The 26,442-nt window shown below is 46.2% G+C and overlaps 1 protein-coding gene across 3 annotated transcripts in view; it reads left to right on the top strand.

Annotated features, from left to right (window-relative positions):
• The window catches only part of si:dkey-34d22.1 (discoidin, CUB and LCCL domain-containing protein 1), a 205,913-nt gene that overhangs the window by 123,168 nt on the left and 56,303 nt on the right, over positions 1 to 26,442 (top strand). For all 3 annotated transcript variants that reach the window (XM_063034701.1, XM_063034700.1, XM_063034702.1), the window contains one exon: positions 22,601 to 22,652. In XM_063034701.1, coding sequence (XP_062890771.1) covers positions 22,601 to 22,652 — 52 coding nt within the window. The remainder of the gene's footprint in view (positions 1 to 22,600; positions 22,653 to 26,442) is intronic.

The following is a 26,442-nucleotide window of genomic DNA, read 5'->3' as shown; positions in this document are numbered from 1 at the left end:
TTGTGTTTGGAGTAGTGTTTGATAGGGGTTGTTGGTTGTGTTTGGAGGAGTGTTTGGTAGGGTTGTTGGTTGTGTTTGGCGGAGTGTTTGGTAGGGTTTTTGGTTGTGTTTGGTGGAGTGTTTGGTAGGGTTGTTGGTTGTGTCTGGAGGAGTGTTTGGTATGGTTGTTGGTTGTGTTTGGAGTAGTGTTTGGTAGGGGTTGTTGGTTGTGTTTGGAGGAGTGTTTGGTCGGGTTATTGGTTGTGTTTGGAGGAGTGTTTGGTAGGGTTGGTGGTTGTGTTTGGAAGAGTGGTAGGGTTGTTGGTTGTGTCTGGAGGAGTGTTTGGTAGGGTTGTTGGTTGTGTCTGGAGGAGTGTTTGGTAGGGTTGTTGGTTGTGTTTGGAGTAGTGTTTGGTAGGGTTGTTGGTTGTGTTTGGAGGAGTGTTTGGTAGGGTTGTTGGTTGTGTTTGGAGGAGTGTTTGGTAGGGTTGTTGGTTGTGTTTGGAGGAGTGTTTTGTAGGGTTGTTGGTTGTGTTTGGAGGAGTGTTTGGTAGGGTTGTTGGTTGTGTTTGGAGGAGTGTTTGGTAGGGTTGTTGGTTGTGTTTGGAGGATTGTTTGGTAGGGTTTTTGGTTGTGTTTGGAGGAGTGTTTGGTAAGGTTGTTGGTTGTGTTTGGAGGAGTGTTTGGTAGGGTTGTTGGTTGTGTTTGGAGGAGTGTTTGGTAGGGTTTTTGGTTGTGTTTGGAGGAGTGTTTGGTAAGGTTGTTGGTTGTGTTTGGAGGAGTGTTTGGTAGGGGTTGTTGGTTGTGTTTGGAGGAGTGTTTGGTAGGGTTGTTGGTTGTGTTTGGAGGAGTGTTTGGTAGGGTTATTGGTTGTGTTTGGAGGAGTGTTTGGTAGGGTTGTTGGTTGTGTTTGGAGGAGTGTTTGGTAGGGTTGTTGGTTGTGTTTTGAGGAGTGTTTGGTAGGGTTGTTGGTTGTGTTTGGAGGAGTGTTTGGTAGGGTTGTTGGTTGTGTTTGGAGTAGTGTTTGGTAGGGGTTGTTGGTTGTGTTTGGTAGGGGTTACTGGTTGTGTTTGGAGTAGTGTTTGGTAGGGTTATTGGTTGTGTTTGCAGTAGTGTTTGGTAGGGGTTGTTGGTTGTGTTTGGAGTAGTGTTTGGTGGGGGTTGTTGGTTGTGTTTGGAGTAGTGTTTGGTAGGGGTTGTTGGTTGTGTTTGGTAGGGGTTATTGGTTGTGTTTGGAGGAGTGTTTGGTAGGGGTTGTTGGTTGTGTTTGGAGTAGTGTTTGGTAGGGGTTGTTGGTTGTGTTTGGTAGGGGTTATTGGTTGTGTTTGGAGGAGTGTTTGGTAGGGTTGTTGGTTGTGTTTGGTAGGGGTTATTGGTTGTGTTTGGAGTAGTGTTTGATAGGGGTTGTTGGTTGTGTTTGGAGGAGTGTTTGGTAGGGTTGTTGGTTGTGTTTGGCGGAGTGTTTGGTAGGGTTTTTGTTTGTGTTTGGTGGAGTGTTTGGTAGGGTTGTTGGTTGTGTCTGGAGGAGTGTTTGGTATGGTTGTTGGTTGTGTTTGGAGTAGTGTTTGGTAGGGGTTGTTGGTTGTGTTTGGAGGAGTGTTTGGTCGGGTTATTGGTTGTGTTTGGAGGAGTGTTTGGTAGGGTTGGTGGTTGTGTTTGGAAGAGTGGTAGGGTTGTTGGTTGTGTTTGGAGGAGTGTTTGGTAGGGTTGTTGGTTGTGTCTGGAGGAGTGTTTGGTAGGGTTGTTGGTTGTGTTTGGAGTAGTGTTTGGTAGGGTTGTTGGTTGTGTTTGGAGGAGTGTTTGGTAGGGTTGTTGGTTGTGTTTGGAGGAGTGTTTGGTAGGGTTGTTGGTTGTGTTTGGAGGAGTGTTTTGTAGGGTTGTTGGTTGTGTTTGGAGGAGTGTTTGGTAGGGTTGTTGGTTGTGTTTGGAGGAGTGTTTGGTAGGGTTGTTGGTTGTGTTTGGAGGATTGTTTGGTAGGGTTTTTGGTTGTGTTTGGAGGAGTGTTTGGTAAGGTTGTTGGTTGTGTTTGGAGGAGTGTTTGGTAGGGTTGTTGGTTGTGTTTGGAGGAGTGTTTGGTAGGGTTTTTGGTTGTGTTTGGAGGAGTGTTTGGTAAGGTTGTTGGTTGTGTTTGGAGGAGTGTTTGGTAGGGGTTGTTGGTTGTGTTTGGAGGAGTGTTTGGTAGGGTTGTTGGTTGTGTTTGGAGGAGTGTTTGGTAGGGTTATTGGTTGTGTTTGGAGGAGTGTTTGGTAGGGTTGTTGGTTGTGTTTGGAGGAGTGTTTGGTAGGGTTGTTGGTTGTGTTTTGAGGAGTGTTTGGTAGGGTTGTTGGTTGTGTTTGGAGGAGTGTTTGGTAGGGTTATTGGTTGTGTTTGGAGGAGTGTTTGATAGGATTTTTGGCTGTGTTTGGAGGAGTGTTTGGTAGGGTTGTTGGTTGTGTTTGGAGGAGTGTTTGGTAGGGTTTTTGGTTGTGTTTGGAGGAGTGTTTGGTAGGGTTGTTGGTTGTGTTTGGAGGAGTGTTTGGTAGGGGTTGTTGGTTGTGTTTGGAGGAGTGTTTGGTAGGGTTGTTGGTTGTGTTTGGAGGAGTGTTTGGTAGGGTTATTGGTTGTGTTTGGAGGAGTGTTTGGTAGGGTTGTTGGTTGTGTTTAGAGGAGTGTTTGGTAGGGTTGTTGGTTGTGTTTGGAGGAGTGTTTGGTAGGGTTGTTGGTTGTGTTTGGAGGAGTGTTTGGTAGGGTTGTTGGTTGTGTTTTGAGGAGTGTTTGGTAGGGTTGTTGGTTGTGTTTGGAGGAGTGTTTGGTAGGGTTGTTGGTTGTGTTTTGAGGAGTGTTTGGTAGGGTTGTTGGTTGTGTTTGGAGGAGTGTTTGGTAGGGTTGTTGGTTGTGTTTGGAGTAGTGTTTGGTAGGGGTTGTTGGTTGTGTTTGGTAGGGGTTACTGGTTGTGTTTGGAGTAGTGTTTGGTAGGGTTATTGGTTGTGTTTGCAGTAGTGTTTGGTAGGGGTTGTTGGTTGTGTTTGGAGTAGTGTTTGGTGGGGGTTGTTGGTTGTGTTTGGAGTAGTGTTTGGTAGGGGTTGTTGGTTGTGTTTGGTAGGGGTTATTGGTTGTGTTTGGAGGAGTGTTTGGTAGGGGTTGTTGGTTGTGTTTGGAGTAGTGTTTGGTAGGGGTTGTTGGTTGTGTTTGGTAGGGGTTATTGGTTGTGTTTGGAGGAGTGTTTGGTAGGGTTGTTGGTTGTGTTTGGTAGGGGTTATTGGTTGTGTTTGGAGTAGTGTTTGATAGGGGTTGTTGGTTGTGTTTGGAGGAGTGTTTGGTAGGGTTGTTGGTTGTGTTTGGCGGAGTGTTTGGTAGGGTTTTTGTTTGTGTTTGGTGGAGTGTTTGGTAGGGTTGTTGGTTGTGTCTGGAGGAGTGTTTGGTATGGTTGTTGGTTGTGTTTGGAGTAGTGTTTGGTAGGGGTTGTTGGTTGTGTTTGGAGGAGTGTTTGGTCGGGTTATTGGTTGTGTTTGGAGGAGTGTTTGGTAGGGTTGGTGGTTGTGTTTGGAAGAGTGGTAGGGTTGTTGGTTGTGTTTGGAGGAGTGTTTGGTAGGGTTGTTGGTTGTGTCTGGAGGAGTGTTTGGTAGGGTTGTTGGTTGTGTTTGGAGTAGTGTTTGGTAGGGTTGTTGGTTGTGTTTGGAGGAGTGTTTGGTAGGGTTGTTGGTTGTGTTTGGAGGAGTGTTTGGTAGGGTTGTTGGTTGTGTTTGGAGGAGTGTTTTGTAGGGTTGTTGGTTGTGTTTGGAGGAGTGTTTGGTAGGGTTGTTGGTTGTGTTTGGAGGAGTGTTTGGTAGGGTTGTTGGTTGTGTTTGGAGGATTGTTTGGTAGGGTTTTTGGTTGTGTTTGGAGGAGTGTTTGGTAAGGTTGTTGGTTGTGTTTGGAGGAGTGTTTGGTAGGGTTGTTGGTTGTGTTTGGAGGAGTGTTTGGTAGGGTTTTTGGTTGTGTTTGGAGGAGTGTTTGGTAAGGTTGTTGGTTGTGTTTGGAGGAGTGTTTGGTAGGGGTTGTTGGTTGTGTTTGGAGGAGTGTTTGGTAGGGTTGTTGGTTGTGTTTGGAGGAGTGTTTGGTAGGGTTATTGGTTGTGTTTGGAGGAGTGTTTGGTAGGGTTGTTGGTTGTGTTTGGAGGAGTGTTTGGTAGGGTTGTTGGTTGTGTTTTGAGGAGTGTTTGGTAGGGTTGTTGGTTGTGTTTGGAGGAGTGTTTGGTAGGGTTATTGGTTGTGTTTGGAGGAGTGTTTGATAGGATTTTTGGCTGTGTTTGGAGGAGTGTTTGGTAGGGTTGTTGGTTGTGTTTGGAGGAGTGTTTGGTAGGGTTTTTGGTTGTGTTTGGAGGAGTGTTTGGTAGGGTTGTTGGTTGTGTTTGGAGGAGTGTTTGGTAGGGGTTGTTGGTTGTGTTTGGAGGAGTGTTTGGTAGGGTTGTTGGTTGTGTTTGGAGGAGTGTTTGGTAGGGTTATTGGTTGTGTTTGGAGGAGTGTTTGGTAGGGTTGTTGGTTGTGTTTAGAGGAGTGTTTGGTAGGGTTGTTGGTTGTGTTTGGAGGAGTGTTTGGTAGGGTTGTTGGTTGTGTTTGGAGGAGTGTTTGGTAGGGTTGTTGGTTGTGTTTTGAGGAGTGTTTGGTAGGGTTGTTGGTTGTGTTTGGAGGAGTGTTTGGTAGGGTTGTTGGTTGTGTTTGGAGTAGTGTTTGGTAGGGGTTGTTGGTTGTGTTTGGTAGGGGTTACTGGTTGTGTTTGGAGTAGTGTTTGGTAGGGTTATTGGTTGTGTTTGCAGTAGTGTTTGGTAGGGGTTGTTGGTTGTGTTTGGAGTAGTGTTTGGTGGGGGTTGTTGGTTGTGTTTGGAGTAGTGTTTGGTAGGGGTTGTTGGTTGTGTTTGGTAGGGGTTATTGGTTGTGTTTGGAGGAGTGTTTGGTAGGGGTTGTTGGTTGTGTTTGGAGTAGTGTTTGGTAGGGGTTGTTGGTTGTGTTTGGTAGGGGTTATTGGTTGTGTTTGGAGGAGTGTTTGGTAGGGTTGTTGGTTGTGTTTGGTAGGGGTTATTGGTTGTGTTTGGAGTAGTGTTTGATAGGGGTTGTTGGTTGTGTTTGGAGGAGTGTTTGGTAGGGTTGTTGGTTGTGTTTGGCGGAGTGTTTGGTAGGGTTTTTGGTTGTGTTTGGTGGAGTGTTTGGTAGGGTTGTTGGTTGTGTCTGGAGGAGTGTTTGGTATGGTTGTTGGTTGTGTTTGGAGTAGTGTTTGGTAGGGGTTGTTGGTTGTGTTTGGAGGAGTGTTTGGTCGGGTTATTGGTTGTGTTTGGAGGAGTGTTTGGTAGGGTTGGTGGTTGTGTTTGGAAGAGTGGTAGGGTTGTTGGTTGTGTTTGGAGGAGTGTTTGGTAGGGTTGTTGGTTGTGTCTGGAGGAGTGTTTGGTAGGGTTGTTGGTTGTGTTTGGAGTAGTGTTTGGTAGGGTTGTTGGTTGTGTTTGGAGGAGTGTTTGGTAGGGTTGTTGGTTGTGTTTGGAGGAGTGTTTGGTAGGGTTGTTGGTTGTGTTTGGAGGAGTGTTTTGTAGGGTTGTTGGTTGTGTTTGGAGGAGTGTTTGGTAGGGTTGTTGGTTGTGTTTGGAGGAGTGTTTGGTAGGGTTGTTGGTTGTGTTTGGAGGATTGTTTGGTAGGGTTTTTGGTTGTGTTTGGAGGAGTGTTTGGTAAGGTTGTTGGTTGTGTTTGGAGGAGTGTTTGGTAGGGTTGTTGGTTGTGTTTGGAGGAGTGTTTGGTAGGGTTTTTGGTTGTGTTTGGAGGAGTGTTTGGTAAGGTTGTTGGTTGTGTTTGGAGGAGTGTTTGGTAGGGGTTGTTGGTTGTGTTTGGAGGAGTGTTTGGTAGGGTTGTTGGTTGTGTTTGGAGGAGTGTTTGGTAGGGTTATTGGTTGTGTTTGGAGGAGTGTTTGGTAGGGTTGTTGGTTGTGTTTGGAGGAGTGTTTGGTAGGGTTGTTGGTTGTGTTTTGAGGAGTGTTTGGTAGGGTTGTTGGTTGTGTTTGGAGGAGTGTTTGGTAGGGTTATTGGTTGTGTTTGGAGGAGTGTTTGATAGGATTTTTGGCTGTGTTTGGAGGAGTGTTTGGTAGGGTTGTTGGTTGTGTTTGGAGGAGTGTTTGGTAGGGTTTTTGGTTGTGTTTGGAGGAGTGTTTGGTAGGGTTGTTGGTTGTGTTTGGAGGAGTGTTTGGTAGGGGTTGTTGGTTGTGTTTGGAGGAGTGTTTGGTAGGGTTGTTGGTTGTGTTTGGAGGAGTGTTTGGTAGGGTTATTGGTTGTGTTTGGAGGAGTGTTTGGTAGGGTTGTTGGTTGTGTTTAGAGGAGTGTTTGGTAGGGTTGTTGTGTTTGGAGGAGTGTTTGGTAGGGTTGTTGGTTGTGTTTGGAGGAGTGTTTGGTAGGGGTTGTTGGTTGTGTTTGGAGGAGTGTTTGGTAGGGTTGTTGGTTGTGTTTGGAGGAGTGTTTGGTAGGGTTGTTGGTTGTGTTTGGTAGGGTTAGTTATTCCTGCGGATGACACTATATGAAGATTTGCCCCATCCATTACTGACATTCTGGGCTTGGTGATAGTTCACCTGTTAAAAAGATAAAGATTAGCTTTATTTATCAGATGTACTTCAAAACATCCAGTAAAATGCAGCGTTTATGCCAACAACCAGCACAGTCCAAGGATATACTAGGGGTAGCCCACAAATATTGCCACACTTCTGGTGTCAACATAGCATACCGACAACTTACTAACCTTAACCGGTACGTCTTCGGAATATGAGAAGAAAGTGGAGCATCCGAGGAAATCCACACCGTCACGGATAGGATGTACAAACTCTGTGTGGACAATGGCAGAGACTGAACCCCAATCTTACAGCTGGTACCCCACAGCTTTGAGCTGAATGCTGAGCTAACTAGGGCACCCTGCTGCACTGGCATATTTATGTCTTTCAGTGAGTTCTGTCGAACTCGCGTGCCGTGGTGCACAGAGGAAGTGTGCCATGAGCCGCAGAAGCAGAAACGGCTGGTGAATTTGAAATTGGGAAAGTGAAATTGCAAGTCTTCGAGGGGCAGGGTGAGGGCAATGGACCCGATGCTTCCACAGGGAGCCTGTAGAAGCCCTCTGCACCGTCGTAACTCAACACGTCCATGAAAAGTGCGAACAACACACACAAAATGCTAGTGGAACTCAGCAGGTCAGGCAGCAGTTTTGGTAAGGAATAAACAGTTGATTTTTCGGTTCCTCCAGCATTTTCTGGATTTTCAGCCACTGCAGAATCTTCTGCACTGATGAAAAATGGAACTCAGTGGAGTCCAAGTCCAGCCGTGATCCCATTTAACGGTTGAACAGTCACAAAGGAGTTATTGTTCATATTTCTGCCAGGTTCAAGTAATTCCTCTAAAGTCTCCAATGTATAAATTCACCTCGTATTGTGTGAGCAATCTGCTCAAAGCCAGGATACTGAATTCCAGAGCAGATTTCAATGTGCAGCATGAATCAAAATTAGAATCAGAGTCAGGTTTGAAATCAAAGTTCAAAGTAAAATTATTCTCTAAGTATACAATTGTCATATACAGTTCTGGTAGCCCCACTATAGGAAGGATGTTGAGGCTTTGGAGAGGGTGCAAAAGAGGTTTACCAGGATGCTGCCTGGTTTAGAGAGCATGTGCTATCGTGAGAGGCTGTAAACTTGGGTTGTTTTCTCTGCAGTGTGAGAGGCTGAGGGGAGATCTGATTGAAGTTCTCAAGATAATGACAGCCATAGATAGTGGACAGAGAGCAATCTGTTTCCCAGGGTTGAAATCTGTCATACCAGAGGGCATGCATTGAAGATGAGAGGGTGGAGGTTCAAGGGTGATGTGAGGGGTATGTTTTTTACTCAGAGAGTCATGGGTGGTGGTTGAGGCAAGTCCATTAGAGGCTTTTAAGAGACGTTTGGATAGGCACATGGATGTGAGGAAGATGGAGGGATATGGACATGGTGTAGGTAGGAGGGATTGGTGTTTGGGTGTTTTTGATTTGCATTTTAGCTGGTTTGGCAAAACGTTGTAGGCCAAAGAGCCTGTTCCTGTGCTGTACTGTTCTATGTTTTATATACAACCCTGAGATTCATTTTCTTCTGGACATACAGCAGCATTGACATAAGTCATTAAATGATTTGTTTCTCGGCAGGAGTTACATTGCCACGATTAGAAATATATTGAAGTAATAAATCGTGCAAAAAGAGAACAAAAAAGTGAGGTGGTGTTCGTGGACCCGTCAGAAGCTGCTCCTGAGTGTGTGTCCTCAGGCTCCTGTACCTCCTCCCTGATGGTAGTGATGAGAAGAGGGGTCTTCAGGCTCCTGTGCCTCCTCCCTGATGGTAGTAATGAGAAGAGGGGTCTTCAGGCTCCTGTACCTCCTCCCTGATGGTAGCAATGAAAAGAGGGGTCCTCAGGCTCCTGTGCCTCCTCCCTGATGGTAGTAATGAGAAGAGGGGTCTTCAGACTCCTGTACCTCCTCCCTGATGGTAGTAATGAGAAGAGGGGTCTTCAGACTCCTGTACCTCCTCCCTGATGGTAGTAATGAGAAGAGGGGTCTTCAGACTCCTGTACCTCCTCCCTGATGGTAGTAATGAGAAGAGGGCATGTCCTGGTTGGTGGAAGTCCTTAGTGATGGATCCTTGATGGTATGTGTTGTAATATGAACAAAGTCACTAGACAGAGACTGAAGCTAGCGAATACATAAGTGGTTTATTCTACAAAAATAGGTGAAAGTCATCATATTGAGACCCTTTTGGAGGAAAAGACCTAGCATTACATGACCTTTTATTTGCTAAAGATCAAAGAACAATTCTATATTTATAATGTATCTACAATGCTTCCTTTGAATTATGTATAACTTTCACATCTCCTTCTTCACACCCACACTCCAGACACCCAAAAATAAATATTAGTCAGCATTGTCTGGTTGTTCAGTTAACTGCTGTTCACAGTTCTAGGACCCTATAGTCCAGAACTGCATTTTAAATTTAGCCTACAGTCCACTTTCAATTGTAAAGGTTGGTTCCTGAAGTTAGTTGCTGAAGTTAATATTTTGCTATACACCCTAAGTCCAGAGTATGCCCGAACAGTATGCGTGTTTCATACATAAACAGAGGATTTCCGTGACTAATACAAATTTCTTCAGTCAGACGGTGATGTATCCGTCTATCATTACCACAATGGCTGTGGTGGCCAAGTCAAATTTCAAAGTAATTTTATTAACAAAGTACATATATGTCACCATACACAACCCTGAGATTCATTTTCTTGGAGGCGTGCTCAATAAATCCATAGAGTAAGAGGATGAATGAAAGACCCCACCAACTTGGTGTTCAATCAGAGTGCATTAATAATAAATAATAAATATTGAGAACTTGAGATGAAGAGACCTTTAAAGTGAGTCCATAGGTTGTGGGAGCATTTCAATGATGGGATGAGTGAAGTTGAGTGAAGTTATCCGCTTTGGTTCAAGAGCCTGATGGTTGGCAGGTAGTAACTGTTCCTGAATCTAGCAGTGTGAGTCCTGAGGCTCCTGTAACTTCTTCCTGATGTGAGAAGAGAGCATGACCTGGGTGGTGGGGATCTCTGATGGCGCATGCTGCTTTCCTGTGACAGAGTCTCATGTAGATGTGCTCGATGGTTGGTGGGGCTTTATCCATAATGGAGTGGGCTGTATCCACTAGTTTTCGTGGGATTGTCCATTCAAGGGCATTGATGCTTCCATATCAGGCTGTGGATGTCATTGTCAATGGGTATACCGAAACCGGGGGATTGATAGATCCTTGATTAGTAAGAGTGTCGAAGGTTATAGGGAGAAGTCAGGAGAATGGAATTGAGAGGGAAAATAAATCAGCCATGATTGAATGGGTTAAGTGGGTGAATTGTGCTCCTAAGTCTTATGGTCTTCTGAGGTTGATAGATTCTTGATTGTTAGGGTGTCAAAGATTGTGGGGCAAAGGAGGAGAATGGAGTTGAGAGGGAAAATAAATCAGCCGTGATCAAATGACAAAACAGACTTGATGGGCTGAATGGCCTAGTTCTGTTCCTGTGCCTCATGGCTTTGATAACTATTTTGATGAAGAAACAATCACATCTGGCGGCTGACAACTTAAATTGGAATGTGGCTGATATTTATAACTCTGCATTCCCAGAAATTGCCTTTTTAAAATATCTCTTCTGCGCTCTGTGAACCAGCTGAATGGAATCTCTTCACATTTAAGTCAATTGATTTGAGAATGAATGCCAGGCTTGTTTACAGTGGCGGGCGAAAGTCAGAGTTCAGATTCGCTGGGGTTGGGGCAGAGAAAGCGGACAGCTGGTTTGCATCCATGCTAGATGTCGCAAGGGATCCCGTTCCATACCTTATGTTAGGGGATCATGTTTCTGGAAGGCTTGAGCCAGCTGTGATGCAGAGTGCGGACCGGGAGATCTGTTCCCAAGCCTCCACCCCTGTCAGTCCGCCTTATCCGCAGGAAAGTTCATAACACCCCAAAGTGTGGTCTTCCTCAGCTGTGTTCCCATGGTAAGTGATTTGAAATCCATTTATCACTGCCACACGTGCTGAGATACAGTGAACATCTCATCCTGCATACTGTTCATACAGGTCAAATCATTACACAGTACATTGAGGTAGGAAAAGATAAACAATAACAGAATGCAGAATAAAGTGTTACAGTTACAGAGAGAGTGCAGCACAGTTAAACAATAGGGTGCAAGATCATAATGGTTCAGTGGTTTGCTTTAGTGTCAGAGAATGTGTACAGTATACAACCCGAAGTTCTTACTCTTCACAGACATCCACAAAACAGAGGGAAAAAACCTTAAAGAATTACAGAAAAGCGTTAGAACCCCAAAGCCCTCCACCCATGCTCCCCCTCCTCCCACTTGTTCGACCAGAAAGCATCAGCACCCGCCCCGCCACCCTCCGTCCCCAGACACCTTGATCTTTCGACCGTCAAAAACTGCTGTTCTTCCTAACACTTCGACATCTCGACGGGCCCTCTTTCTCACTAACGGGGGGGGGGGGGGAGAGAGAGATCGCTTATGCCGCAGCGCGAGTGGTCATTGTAACGGGGTGGATTGTAGATCAAGAGTCCACCTTATCACCCTAAAGAACAGTTTAATAAGACACACATACACACACACACACAAAATGCTGGAGGGACTCAGCAGGGTCAGGCAGCACCTATGGGTGCTGTGGTGGGTTGGCAGTTAGCGCAGTGCTATTGCAGGTTGGGACAATCGGCGTTCAGAGTTCAGTTCTCACTGCTGCCTGTAAGGAATTTCAACGTTCTCCCCGTGGCCATCTGGGTCTCCTCTGGGTGATCCGGTTTCCTCCCACAGTCCAAAGACTATAGGTTGATTGGTCATTGTAAACTGTCCCGCGTCAAGTAGGTGGGTTGTTGGGCGTTGCGGCACTCTGGACCTGAAGGACTTGTTCTGCGCTGTGTCTCTAAATTAACGAATATAATAATTAAACAAACAGTCAACGTTTTGAGCTGAGACCCTTCATCAAGACAGAGCAATTTCAGTTTATAAAGTGGACAATGTTAGACTCGTACTCTCTCTTTTCATCAGTAGCAGTGCTGTGTTTGCCCGCTTCCAATCCAGTGTCTGATTGATTTTGAAGGATACCACCCTGCTGTCTCTGCTGGTCCCTCCAGTGCACGGGGATACACATCACCTGGTCCCAGAGATTCACGGCACTTAGCTCCATCTCCGTCGAAGCACCACGGGTGCACCCTGTCCCGATCCATCACGGCTTGGTATGGATGCCTGGCGCGTGACCACGAGAAACTGCAGAGGGCTGTGAATACAGATCAGCACATCACCGAAAGCAGCTCCGCACCACCATAAACCCTGTCTGCACATCTTGATACCTCGGTATATCAGCCAGCATAATCAAAGACTGAACTCGCCCCAGACATAGTTTTTGAGAAACAGTGCGGAATAGGCCCTCCCAGACCTTCGAGCCACGCCACCCACCAATCTCCTGATTTACTATGACCAATTAACCCACTATCACAATCCGGATTTGATGAAGACAGCCGTGAGAAGCACGGAGGAACACCTGGAGTAACTTCTGAAATGCCCGCTTCGCTGCCGCTGCTACTGCGTGATCGAGAATCTCCGGAGACGAAGGCCCCAAGTCCTCAGCTTTGCCTATTGCCTGTTGCCGGTGGGGGGTGGGGGGGGTCGGAATGCTCGGCAGAGATGGTGCTCGGTGCTCAATGCCGGAGAGCTGGTCGGAGGCTCGGAGTTTTCGGACGGACTCGGAGTCGGACTGTGGTTGGGTGCTTCCAGTATGCTGCATCGGCAAGTTTGCGGCAATGAAGTGTTGTGCTAACCACTAGGCTACTATGCCATCGTAATTTATCCTGCATTGGCTTCCTTGGGGCTCCCACTGCCCTGACTGGGCAAAAGCTCTCCAGAGTCCTCTGTGCCTGGGCCAGCCTTTCAAGTTGTGGCTCGGTGTAACCCATCCTCGGAGATGCTTCCTCTCCCAGGGACGAAGTCTTTGGGGCTTCTGTTGCCGTTTCTGTAGCACAGCTTTTTTTTTACAGGATGAGGTTGCTGGCTCCATGCCCAATCCCCTCCTTTCACAGCCAGGCTTGGGGCCGTCCATGGCAGGGTTGTTCCTTGGGATTAACATTCAACCATGTTACCTTTTCACGTGCTTACAGGAAACATCCCAAAGTACGATGCTCACTTCTGTGAGAACACACTCCCTGCTGGATATCACTGCGCCGCTTGCCTGATCCTGCTATGCCACAAACCACCTGCCGGGCCTCCTCAGCTACATCATTAGAGCTTGCAAGTGCTCTGCAGATGTGGCAGGTGCTATAGAAATGAAAGTGTTTTAGTGTCGAGTTGAACTGGTTTTACATGGGAGGGGACCGGGCAAACCATTACTGAAGTTATTCCGAATTCAGAATTCGAGTTTATTTATCATGTGTATAGTACAGTGCAAAATTTGTAGGCACGTGTACAGTATATACTGTAGCTGGAGCACCCGAACACTTTGCACCGTACTGCGTTTGTCAACGTGTGGAGCGGAAGCGGGTTTGTTGCATATACAGTACTGTGCAAAAATCTTAGGCACATATATGTATATAACCATATAACAATTACAGCACAGAAACAGGCCATCTCGGCCCTTCCAGTCTGTGCTGAACTCTTACCCTATCTTATTCCCACCAAACTGCACTCAGCCCATAACCCTCCATTCCTTTCCTGTCCATATATCTGTCCAATTTAACTTTAAATGACAACATCGAACCTGCCTCAACCACTTCTGCTGGAAGCTCGTTCCACACAGCTACCACTCTCTGAGTAAAGAAGTTGCCCCTCATGTTACCCCTAAACTTTTGTCCTCTAATTCTCAACTCATGTCCTCTTGTTTGAATCTTCCCCACTCTCAATGGAAAAAGTCTAACCACGTCAACTCTATCAATCCCCCTCATAATTTTAAACACCTCTATCAAGTCCCCCCTCAACCTTCTACACTCCAAAGAATAAAGACCTAACTTCTACCAAAATGTAGCACCTCACATTTTTCATATATATAGCTAGGGTGCCTAAGACTTTTACACAGTACTGTAGTAATTTTATGTATTGCTCTGTACTGCTGCCGCAAAAAGAAACAGTTTCATGATATATGTGAGTGATGACAATCCTGATTCTGATATGAGTCTCTATTGTGGACTGAGAGTGGGAAGGGACAGGGAGAGGGGAATCATGGTCGGGAATAGGGGAAGGGAGAGGGGAGGGAAGCAGGAAGACATTCTATAATGAGTAGTAAACCAATTGTTTGGAATCAAATGACGTTTGCCTGGTGACTCAGGGCCGGGTGTGTCTGCACCCACACCACCCCCACCCTTGGCACTCCTTCTCTGCCACCTGTCCCCCACCCCTCCGCAACGCTCCACCCTCACCATTCCCAACTCCTTTGCTCCCACCAGATTTACAAACTCATTCTGCGCTCCACGTTGACAAATACAGGACTGTGCAAAAGTTTTGGGCACCCTAGCTCTATATAAGTGAATCAATTACAGTCAGTGTGTGTGTGAGTATGATTGGATGGCAGAGGGGAAGAAGCTGTTCCTGAATCGTTGAGTGTGTGCTTTTAAGCTCCTGTACCCCCTCCCTTATGGTAGCAGTAAGAACAAGACGTGTCCTGGGTGATGGGGGTCCTTAGTGATGGACACAGCTTCTTTGAGGCACCGCTCCTTGAAGATGTCCTGGATACTATGGAGGCTGGTGCCTCTGATGAAGCTGACTAACTTTACAACTTTCTGTAGCTTCTTTCAATCCTGTGCAGTAGATGCACACCCCTCCATACCAGAATTAACAGCAAAACAAGGCTGGTTTCTTCCTCCCACCTATGCACCTACACATACTATGTAATTCATCGTTAATATGCTTTAAAGAAAGAATTCTTTTACATTTCCTGGTAGGAGTGCAGTATGTAATAATGTCTTTCTTCTTTATGTTCACATCTGTTTGCTTTAGAAGGCAACATCTGGCTTTCTGGCACCAGTTATATGAAAGTCTCCTGTGACCTTCCCCATCACGCTGAACAGGAGATGGCGAGCCACCCACCAATATTGTATTTTGCATCATTGAACTCTTCTCCACACCTCCTCCCCATGCTGGTGCCTCTTTCTGTGAGTTATTTGTGTAATTAGTATTTGCACAATATGTTTACAGTTTTTGAGTCTCCCTGGGTTACGACGGGGTTCCATCGCTGCAAACTGTTTGTAACCCAAATAGTTCACAAGTCGGGAATGGCGGCTACGAACTGAATTTCCGCATGGCAGAATTTTGAGACAGTAGCACAGCGACTAGTGTGACACTTCACAGCGCCAGTGACCCAGGGTTCAATTCCTGCCGCTGCCTCCAAGGAGCTTGAACGTTCTCCCCGTGACCGCGTGGGTTTCCTCCAGGTGCTCCAGTTTCCTCCCGCATACCAAAGATGTACCGGTTGGATGGTTATTTGGTCTCGTGTGCGATTGGGCGTCGCAGGCTCGTGGGGCAGGAAGGGCCTGTATCTTTAAACAAATAAAACAAATTCCTGCAGCCGCTAAATCCGCCCGTTGGTCTCCCAAGCACTCATTTGGTCATGTTGGATTCCTGTTTAATTTCTGCTCCTTGGGGTTCTTCTGGGAGTCAGGAATGATGAGCCTTCTTAATTCCAAGATTTCAGTTTATTTTAGAGCACAAACATATAAATACTATGCAAATTAAATAAACAGCTAAGAAATGATGCTGCGAGGGAAATCAGTGCTACGGGGTGTAAGACAAAGGAATAAAGAAATAGAAGATGGCACTTCGGAAAAATCTATCACTTTTATAGATAAAGTAAGAGAAATTCCTCAGATAGAGATAAGTTAGCTAATAAACGGCATAATTAAAAGAATTACATCACATGGGTAACGTGCTGATATTTAGCCAAAGTAAAATGAGAATGGTGATAAACCGTTAGTTTAGCTGCTATACCGCTTTCTGCCCGTGAGTATGAAAAATACCTGAGTTTGTTCAAAAGTACAAATCTTATAAAAAGTATTATTTTTAAAAAAACAGTAGTTTCCAACTGTTATATGAGCTATACATCAGTTTGACGTTCTTAAACAGGTGAGCATTATTCTAAATGTTATACCTTAAGTCCTTTTATATGCAACTCTGCATAAACTCGAGGCAATGCAAATCTCTGTTGATATCAGATCCCATTATACCAACGCCCCCCCCGCCCCCCACTACCACCGCCACCGTGCTGTGTTTTCCAATCTATGGCAGCTCCTGATGTTAACACAAATCTCCGTTTTAAAGTGCTTACCTTTTTTCATATACACACTAGTCCAGGGGTCCCCAATCTTTTTTGCACTGTGGACTGGTTTAATATTGACAATATTCTTGAGGACCGGCCGACCGGCGGAGTGTTGTTCAAGTAGAGTTCAGGTTGCTCACCTCAACATGTCTTTTACAGTTAGGGTTGCCAACTTTCTCACTCTCAAATAAGGGACAAAAGTAGCAGTCAAATCCTAAGACACTTGTGTTTACCCCAGGAAAGACTACCATAACCATGAAGTCTTGCGCGGGTACCTGTGTGTGCATATGTGACGTGCGCATGCGCGTACGTGCTAATTTTTTTCCACAAATCGGTTTTGGCTTTTTCTTCCCGACTATACTGTACATACATGATTTCTTCTTTATATAGGCTGTGTATTTATCATATCATTCCTGCTTTTACTATATATTAGTGTTATTTGCAGTTTTATGTGTTATTTGGTATGATTTGGTAGGTTATTTTTTGGGTCTGGGAACGCTCAAAAATTTTTCCCATATAAATTAATGGTAATTGCTTCTTCGCTTTACGCCATTTCAGCACAAAAGGTTTCAAAGGAATGTTCTACCTTAGCGGGGAAAATACGGGACAAGGGTGGCCCCGTATGGGACAAACCAATTTAGCCCAATATACGGGATGTCCCGGCAAATATGGGACAGTTGGCAACCCTATGTTCAAGTTCAACAGTGTGTGACAGGGAATGAGGAAAGGTGCAGCTGACTCATATCGTTTCCTCACGGCCCGGTAGCACATGCTTTGTGGCCCGGTACCAGTACGCGGCCCGATGGTTGGGGACCACTGCACTAGTCACATGTACATTGAAAATCTTGACTTGTATACCAGGTTTATTCACTCGTTATGTGTCGTATAATGTAAGCAATCACGGTCTCCATGACCATGATTGTTTTTGGCAAATTTTTCTACAGAACTGGTTAGCCATTGCCACTTTCTGGGCAGTGCCTTTACAAGACGGTCTTTATCAATACTTTTCAGAGATTGCCTGTCTGGCGTCCATGGTCGCATAACCAGGACTTGTGATCCACACTAGCTGCTCATATGACTTGCCCCCATGGCTTCACATGACCCTAATCGGGGGGCTAAGCAGGTGCTACACCTTGCCAAAGGGTGATGTGCAGGGTAAGAGTGCCTTATACCTCCTTTGGCAAAGACGTATCTCCACCCTGCCACCTACACCCGCCAGCATTCTGATTCCGATTCTGAACTGATGTGTTTATGTAACACACATAACAGTTGCTGGTGAACGCAGCAGGCCAGGCAGCATCTCTAGGAAGAGGTGCAGTCGACGTTTCAGGCCGAGACCCTTTGTCAGGACTAACTGAAGGAAGAGTGAGTAAGGGATTTGAAAGTTGGAGGGGGAGGGGGAGATCCAAAATGATAGGAGAAGACAGGAGGGGGAGGGATGAAGCCAAGAGCTAGACAGGTAATAGGCAAAAGGGATACGAAAGAATCATGGGACAGGAGGTCCGGGAAGAAAGACAAGGAGGGGTGGGGGGGAACCCAGAGGATGGGCAAGGGGTATAGTCAGAGGGACAGAGGGAGAAAAAGGAGAGTGAGAGAAAGAATGTGTGTATAAAAATAAGTAACAGATGGGGTACGAGGGGGAGGTGGGGCATTAGTGGAAGTTAGAGAAGTCGATGTTCATGCCATCAGGTTGGAGGCTACCCAGACGGAATATAAGGTGTTGTTCCTCCAACCTGAGTGTGGCTTCATCTTGACAGTAGAGAAGGCCGTGGATAGACATGTCAGAATGGGAATGGGATGTGGAATTAAAATGTGTGGCCACTGGAAGATCCTGCTTTCTCTGGCGGACAGAGCATAGGTGTTCAGCAAAGCGGTCTCCCAGTCTGCGTCGGGTCTCGCCAACATATAAAAGGCCACATCGGGAGCACCGGACGCAGTATATCACCCCAGCTGACTCACAGGTGAAGTGTTGCCTCACCTGGAAGGACTGTTTGAGGCCCTGAATGGTGGTAAAGGAGGAAGTGTAAGGACATGTGTAGCACTTGTTCTGCTTACACGGATAAGTGCCAGGAGGAAGATCAGTGGAGAGGGATGGGGGGGACGAATGGACAAGGGAGTCGCGTAGGGAGCGATCCCTGCGGAATGCAGGGGGGGGAAGGGAAAGAAGTGCTTAGTGATGGGATCCCGTTGGAGGTGGCGGAAGTTACAGAGAATAATATGTTGGACCCGGAGGCTGGTGGGGTGGTAGATGAGGACCAGGGGAACCCTATTCCTAGTGGGGTGGCGGGAGGATGGAGTGAGAGCAGATGTACGTTAAATGGGGGAGATGCGTTTAAGAGCAGAGTTGATAGTGGAGGAAGGGAAGTCCCTTTCTTTAAAAAAGGAAGACATCTCCCTTGCCCTAGAATGAAAAGCCTCATCCTGAGAGCAGATGCGGCGGAGACGGAGGAATTGCGAGAAGGGGATGGCGTTTTTGCATGAGACAGGGTGAGAAGAGGAATAGTCCAGATAGCTGTGAGAGTCAGTAGGCTTATAGTAGACATCAGTGGATAAGCTGTCTCCAGAGACAGAGACAGAAAGATCTAGGAAGGGGAGGGAGGTGTCAGAAATGGACCAGGTAAACTTGAGGGCAGGGTGAAAGTTGGAGGCAAAGTTAATAAAGTCAACGAGCTCTGCATGCGTGCAGGAAGCAGCGCCAATGCAGTCGTTGATGTAGCGAAGGAAAAGTGGGGGACAGATACCAGGATAGGCACGGAACATAGATTGTTCCACAAAGCCAACAAAAAGGCAGGCATAGCTAGGACCCATACGGGTGACCATAGCTACACTTTTAATTTGATAAGGAAGTGGGAGGAGCCAAAGGAGAAATTATTAAGAGTAAGGACTAATTCCGCAAGACGGAGCAGAGTGGTGGTAGAGGGGCATTGATTAGGTCTGGAATCCAAAAAGAAGCGTAGAGCTTTGAGACCTTCCTGATGGGGGATGGAAGTATATAGGGACTGGACATCCATGGTGAAAATAAAGCGGTGTGGGCCAGGGAACTTAAAATCATCGAAAAGTTCAAGAACGTGAGAAGTGCCACGAACATAGGTCGGAAGGGATTGAGCAAGGGGGGATAAAACCGTGTCGAGGTATGCAGAAACGAGTTCGGTGGGGCAGGAGCAAGCTGAGACAATAGGTCGGCCAGGACAGGCAGGTTTGTGGATCTTGGGTAGGAGGTAGAAACGGGAAGTGCGGGGTGTGGGAACTATAAGGTTGGTAGCAGTGGATGGGAGATCCCCTGAGCGGATAAAGTCAGTGATGGTGTGGGAGACAATGGCCTGGTGCTCCTTAGTGGGGTCACGATCGAGGGGTAAATAAGAGGAGGTATCCGCGAGTTGTCGCTGTGTCTCGGCAAGGTAGAGGTCAGTACGCTAGACTACAACAGCACCCCCCTTATCAGCGGGTTTAATAATAAGGTTAGGATTAGTGCGGAGGGAGTGGAGAGCAGAGCGTTCCGAAGGAGTGAGGTTGGAATGGGGACAAGGTGCGGTGAAGTCCAGACAGTTGATGTCCTGTCGGCAGTTGGCAATAAAGAGATCCAGAGCAGGCAGAAGACCAGAGCGAGGTGTCCATGAAGAAGAGGAGGGTTGAAGACAGGAGAAGGGGTCATCGGTGGGGGTGGAAGAGTCGTTGCCGAAGAAGTAGGCTCAGAGACGGAGACGGCAGAAGAAAAGTTCCGCATCGTGGCGAACACGGAACTCGCTGAGGTGTGGGCGAAGGGGGACAAAGGTGAGGCTCTTACTGAGGACAGAGCGCTCTGCCTCCGACAGTTGAAGGTCGGAGGGGATGGTAAAGACCCGGCACGGATGAGAGCTGGGATTAGAGGGGGGAGGCTGGGGGTGTCAATGGAGAGGGGAGGGTTGGGGTGAGAGGAAGATGGAGCCTCTGAGGACCCAGGAGCTGACGATGGGATCTGAGGGAGACGGGATTGCAGAGTATTGGTGGGGGAAGGGGAGACTCGAGTCACAATAGCAGCCCGTAAAGACCCGGCCTGGAGTTCAAGGCTGGAGTCGCAGTTGGTGGTTGCGCAATCACTTTGAAGGTGTCCATGGTCGTTGCTGGAGTCCGGGTTTTGAATATGCCCTGAGGTGTTGGAGCCGGTGAGATCAATGGCAGAGGTGTTTATGTGCTCCCTGTTGCAATTCCACTTTCTTCCAGGATTGGCAATTGCTCTGATCTGCCTGGAAATTTGTTCGGCCCATTTTTCTGTTACATCCCTTTATAAATATCCACCTGCTCCTCGGGTTGAAAACTTTAAAAGCTCACTGGCTGAAAGAAAACTACTGGCTTTAATGACACCTTTCCCCCAGGTAACTGGTGTGAAACATGTTCGGGATGCACCTTTTCACGTCCAACTTTTAGTCCACACCTACATGTAAAGGACCGATGACTTCATAGGAATTGATCAAATAGATCAATACTGATATTTATTTATTGAGATACTGCGTGGATTTGGCCCTTCCGGCCCTTCGAGCCACGCCACCCAGCAATCCCCTGATTTAAACCTGCCCTAATCATGGGACAATTTACAACGACCAATTAAACTACTAACCTGTACGTCATCGGACTGTGGGAGGAAACGGGAGCACCTGGAGGAAACCCCAGGAGGTCACAGGGAGAACGTACCACCTCCTTACGGGCTGCAGCAGGGATCGAACCCAGGTCACTGGTACTGTAGAGCGTTGTGCGAACCACTACACTACCATGTCAGGTGGTTAAGAAGGTGCATGGTGTATTGGCTTTCGTTGGTTAGGAGATTGAATTCAAGAGCCATGAGGTAATGTTGCAGCATTCTTAGAAAGCATTCTTCTGGGGTGCATCACAACCTGGTATGGAAGTTGTCCTGTGCAAGACCAGAAGAAGCTGCAGAAGATCGTGAACACAGCGCAGCACATCACACAAACCAATCTTCCGTCCTTGGACTCACTTTACACCGCACGCTGTCAGAGCAGTGCTGCCAGGATAATCAAGGACACGACCCACCCAGCCAACACACTTTTCATCCCTCTTCCCTCCGGGAGAAGGCTCAGGAGCTTGAAGACTCGTACGGCCAGATTTGGGAACAGCTTCTTTCCAACTGTGATAAGACTGCTGAACGGATGCTGACCCGGATCTGGGCCGTACCCTCCAAATATCCGGATCTGCCTCTCGGTTTTTTTGCACTACCTTACTTTCCCTTTTGTATTTTCTATTTATGATTTATAATTTAAATTTTTAATATTTACTATCGATTTGTACTCCAGGGAGCATGAAGCACAGAATCAAATATCGCTGTGATGATTGTATGCTCTAGTATCAATTGTTTGGTGACAATAAAGTATAAAGCTCTATAAAACCCTGGTTTGACCACACCAGGGGTATTGTGTTCACTGCTGGTCACTCCATTATAGGAAAGATGTGGAAAATCTAGAGAGAGTGCAGAGGAGATTTACCAGGGTGCTGCCTGGATTAGAAAGCGTGTCTCATGAGGAGAGGTTGAGTGAGTTTTTCTGTTTGGAACGAAGGAAGGTGAGAGGTGACTTGATAGAGGTGTACGAGATGATAACAGGTATTGATTGAGTAGACATATGGAGACTTTACTTCGGGGCAGAAATGGCTAACACCAGGGGGCATAATTTTAAGCTGATTGGAGGAAAGTTTAGAGGGCTTGTCACAGACAATTTTTTTACACGGAGAGTGGTGAGTGCATGGAATGACCTGCTGGAGATGGTGGTAGAGGCAGATACGTTAGGGACGTTTAAGAAACTCTTAGAGAGGCACATGATATCATAAAGTTATAAGACACATGAGCAGGATTAGGCCATTTGAACCATCGGGACTTCTCCGCCATTCTGTCATGGCTGATCTATTTTCCCTCTCAACCCCATTCTCCTGCCTTCTCCTTTTAACCTTTGACACCCTTACTAATCAAGTACCTATCATCCTCCGCTTTAAATATACCCAAAGACCTGGTTTCCGCAGCCTTCTGTGGCAATGAATTCCACAGGTTCACCACCCTCAGGATAAAGACGTTCCTTTCATAACTGTTCGAAAGGAACATCCTCGTGTTCTGTGGCTGTGCCCTCCACTACCCAGACCCCCAAACTATGGGGATCGTCCTCTCCGCATCCACTCCATCCAAGCCGTTCATTATTTCAAAGCAACACGCACAAAATGCTGGAGGAACTCGGCAGGCCAGGCAGCATCTACGGATAAGAGTAAACAGTCGACGTTTCGGGCCGAGGCCCTTCGTCGGGATTTTCCCACGTTCCTTTTAATATTCGATAAGTTTCAATGAGATACCTCTCGTCATTCTTCTAAACCCCAGCGAGTACAGGCCCAGAGCCATCAAATGCTCCTCATAGGTTAACCTTTCCATTGCAGGGAACGTTCTCATGACCCCTCTCCAATCGCAGCACATCCCTTCTCAGACATGGGGCCCAAAACTGGTAATAACACTGCAAGGACGATCTGACCAATGCCTTATAAGCCTAGTTTCACATCCTAGCTTTTATAATCTGGTCCTCTCAAAATGAATAACATTGCACTTGTCTTCCTCACCACCGAATGAACAAGTTAAAGAATGATGGCTTTATTGGAACTGATTGATCGTGTTCAATATATTGTTGTACCAATTGCTAATTACAGCACTGATATTAAGAAGTTTGGCAGTTGCCAGAATAATAGTGTGTGGATTATCTATTGGGGGTTAGGTTGCAGTGGTCTGTGTGCATCAGCGAGTTCAATCCTCTAACGTTTTAATGCTCTGTTTTATGCAGATATGATTTCCTGTTTGGATAAAGGAATCCATTATTCTCAGCAGTCTTTCACGTAAGTTGAAATCTCTGTGACCTTGTTCTTATTTGCAGTTCACGTTAAACTGAGGCTTGATCCAAAGTTCTGTGCCGATGTGAAAGCAGAGTCATTACACATATGTTGACTTAGCGAAACGGAAGTGTGCCTGGAGAGGAGGGAGACAGTTCTGCTGTTGCTAACAGGCAGCTGTCAAGAAAGGGCTTGCTGTGGGATTCCACAGGATGACGTCTAGTGACAGGAAAGCGGGTCAGCCAGAATTCCTCTTTCAGGAATATTCCCTTTGCCAAGTTGATCTTTTTCTGGCCTCCCTGCCGAAGTGCCGGTGACGTTCAAGCAACTTGGAATCCAACTTAGAGTCAGGTTTATTATGAGTGACGTACGTTGCGAAATTTTAACCACGAGGGTCTGCAGATGCTGGAAATCCAAAGCGACACACGCAAAATGTTGGAGGAACTCAGCAGGTCAGGCAGCTTCCCTATATTTGTTGTTTTGTGGCAGCAGTACAGTGCAATCTGTAAAAAAAAATACTCTAAATTGGAAATATAGAAAACCTACGCACAATGTAGGCTCTTCAGCCCACAATGCTGTGCCAAACATGTACTTACTTTAGAAATTACCTAGGGTTACCCTTACCCATAGCCCTCTATTTTACTAAGCTCCATGTACCTATCCAGGAGCCTCTTAAAAGACCCTATCATATCCGCCTCCACTACCGTCGCTGGCAGCCCATTCCACGCACTCACCACTCTCTGCGTAAAAAAACATACCCCTGACATCTCCTCTGTACCTACTTCCAAGCACCCTAAAACTGTGCCCTCTCGCGCTGGCCATTTCAGCCCTGGGAAAAAGCCTCTGACTATCCACATGATCAATGCCTCTCATTTATAATAATATCTATAAAAAATTAAATTCAGTAAGTAGTACAAAAAGAGAGCAAAAATAGTTAATTAGTCTGATATTATTATTCCACAGTATTATAATCAGGCTCTGATTATCTTATTATTCATCTTATTATTCTAATTGGTACCTGGTTATTCTAATTATTATTCCACAGTATCGTAATTAGGGTCTGATTAACAGCACTGGTGTTGCTAATGTAAGGAAGTTTAGATGACTTTGAGGAAAGTGTAGAAGATCCACTAAGGAATTCTCTTTCTGAAGGTGTAATAGGCAGGCTTCTCTCCCCTGCTGCATGATCGATGAATCTTTAATAAGAACATCAGTTACAGGCAACGCAGTAAGGTAGTGGTTAGCACAACTCTTTACAGTACCAGCAACCCGGGTTAGTGAGACCTTTGATTCACTCCTTGTGTTCCTAGGTGTCAATATCTCATAGGTTCTAACCTGGACCCTCCATATCAATGCAGCTCCAAAGAAGGCACGACAGAAGCTATATTTCATTAGGAGTTTGAGGGGATTTGGAATGCCTGCAAAAAACACTTGAAAATGTCTACAGATGTAATGTGGAGAGCATTGTAACTGGCAGCATCACCGTCTGGGGAATGTATTGCATAGGATCGAAATAAGCTGCAGGGAGTTGTAAATTTAACTCCATCATGGGCACTAGCCTCTGTGGTATCCAGGACATCTTCAAGGAGCGATGCCTCAGAAAGGTGGTGACCATCATTAAGGACCCCCATCGCCCAGGACATGCCCTCTTCTCATTGCTACTGTCAGGGAGGAGGTACAGAAGCCTGAAGACACACACTCAGCAATTGAGGAACAGCTTCTTCCCCTCTGCCATCCAGTTTCCGAAAGGACATTGAACCCATGAACACTACCTCACTATTTTTTAATTTCCATTTTTGCACTACTTATTTAATTTAACTACATACTTACTGTAATTCATGTTTTTCCTATTATTATGTATTGCATTGTACTGCTGCCACGTGACATATGCCAGTGACATTAAACTTGATTCTGATTCTATGTCTAATGGCATTCCAACACATTGCCATTTATATCAGTTCCCTAAGTCAACTGAAATCTCCTCCAACATTGAACGAAAAGAGCTGCGTGTGTACAGTCGTCCTGGTTTAAACCAGTTCTGTGCATGAGCTAACTAATAATTTTTCACGTTGCTATCGAACAAGGCTGAGTAAGCTTGGTTTGAAGCCAGTAAAGAAAATAAATTGTGGGGGGGTGGGCGGTGTAAAATGGGCTGTGGAATTGCTAGGACCAATTTTGCACAATTGTACGCAAGCCGTAATCCATAAAATCCAATCGTTATTTAGCGGTTTGCACTTGTGACCTCTCGTCAGAAATTTTTGCGCTCGTCACGTGTGCTGCAAGCAAATAAAATCCAGTCATCCAAAATTCCAAAGCATTTATCTCTGTTCTGTCAAATTTCACAAATAAAGTACTAGGTGTAAATAATTGTACAGGAGTCCAAGGACATGTCTTGAACTCATTAAATAAAAATCAAAAACTGCAAATGCTGGAAAATGATGAAAATGTTTGGCAAACCACTCAGCCCCTGCGTGAAGAGGAATGGAGTTAGCTTTTTAAAGGCCACTTTTCCGAACAGGGAAAGGGAGAAATTAACTCACGGTTCTGATTTTGGCTAAATGCTCGATAGTCAGAGGAACAGGCAGGAGATTCTGTGGACATGAACGGGACACTCGGATGGTATGTTGCCTCCCAGGTGCCAGGGTCAGGGATGTCTCAAATCATGTCCATGGCATTTTGGAGGGGGAGGGGGAGCAGCCAGATGTCTTTGTACATATTGGTACCAATGACATAGGAAGGAAAAGCAAAGAAGTCCTGAAGAGGGAATTTAGAGAGCTAGGTAGAAAGCTGAGAAACGGAACCTCCAGGGTAGTAATTTCTGGATTGCTGCCTGTGCCACATGCCAATGAGAGTAGAAACAGATGATCTGGCAGATAAATGCATGGCTAAGCTGGTGTAGGGGGCAGGGCTTCAGGTTCTTGGATCATTGGGATCTCTTCAGGGGGAGCTATTACCTGCACAAAAGGGACGGGTCACACCTGAACCCGAGGGGGACCAATATTCTAGCGGCAGGTTATGATTATGAAGACACGCAGTCCTCTTTTATTGTCATTTAGTAATGCATGCATTAAGAAATGATACATTATTTCCTCCGGTGTGATATCACAAAACACAGGACAAACCAAGAATGAAAAAACTGTCAAAACCACATAATTATAACATATAGTTACAAACAGTGTAACAATACCATAACTTGATGAAGAAGTCCGTGAGCACAGTAAAGTTCAAAGTTTCTCAAATGTCCCACATCTCACGCAGACGGGAGAAGGAAGAAAAACTCTCCAAGCCATGCCGACCACAATCCAACTCTGAGTCATCTGAAAACTTCGAGCTTTGATCAGCCCTCCGACACCGAGTACTGAGCACCACCTCTGTCCAAACGATTCGACCTCCTTCTCAGTCGCCGAAAGCAGGCGAGGCCGGGGATTTTGAGGCCTACCCTCCGAAAGATTCCCGACCACACAGTAACAACAGCAGCGAACCAGCGTTTCAGAAATTTCAACAGATGTTCCTCTGGTACTTTCACATCCATTCTCCATCAAATCAGAATTGTCCACGGCCCCTATTTAACGGATACAATATAATTTTCACTGGAGAGCTGCGCACGTGCGGCGCACTGCCTTCTTCTCCTCCCGCCGTTAGAGCTGTTGGGGAGGGTTTTAACGAATCTGGCAGGGGAATGGGAACTGGAGTGAAGGGACTCAGGATAGGACAAATGGTAAAAAGGCAAAGGTAGCATGGAGTCAGACTGTCAGGAAGGGCAGGCAGATGATAGGACTAAATTGCAGCCGCCAGG

Source organism: Mobula hypostoma, chromosome 28 (genome assembly GCF_963921235.1).
Source record: "Mobula hypostoma chromosome 28, sMobHyp1.1, whole genome shotgun sequence".
Classification (NCBI taxonomy): Eukaryota; Metazoa; Chordata; class Chondrichthyes; order Myliobatiformes; family Myliobatidae; genus Mobula; species Mobula hypostoma.
The sequence above is the reverse complement of the archived record's forward strand: the minus strand, read 5'-3'. Positions and strand labels throughout refer to the sequence as shown.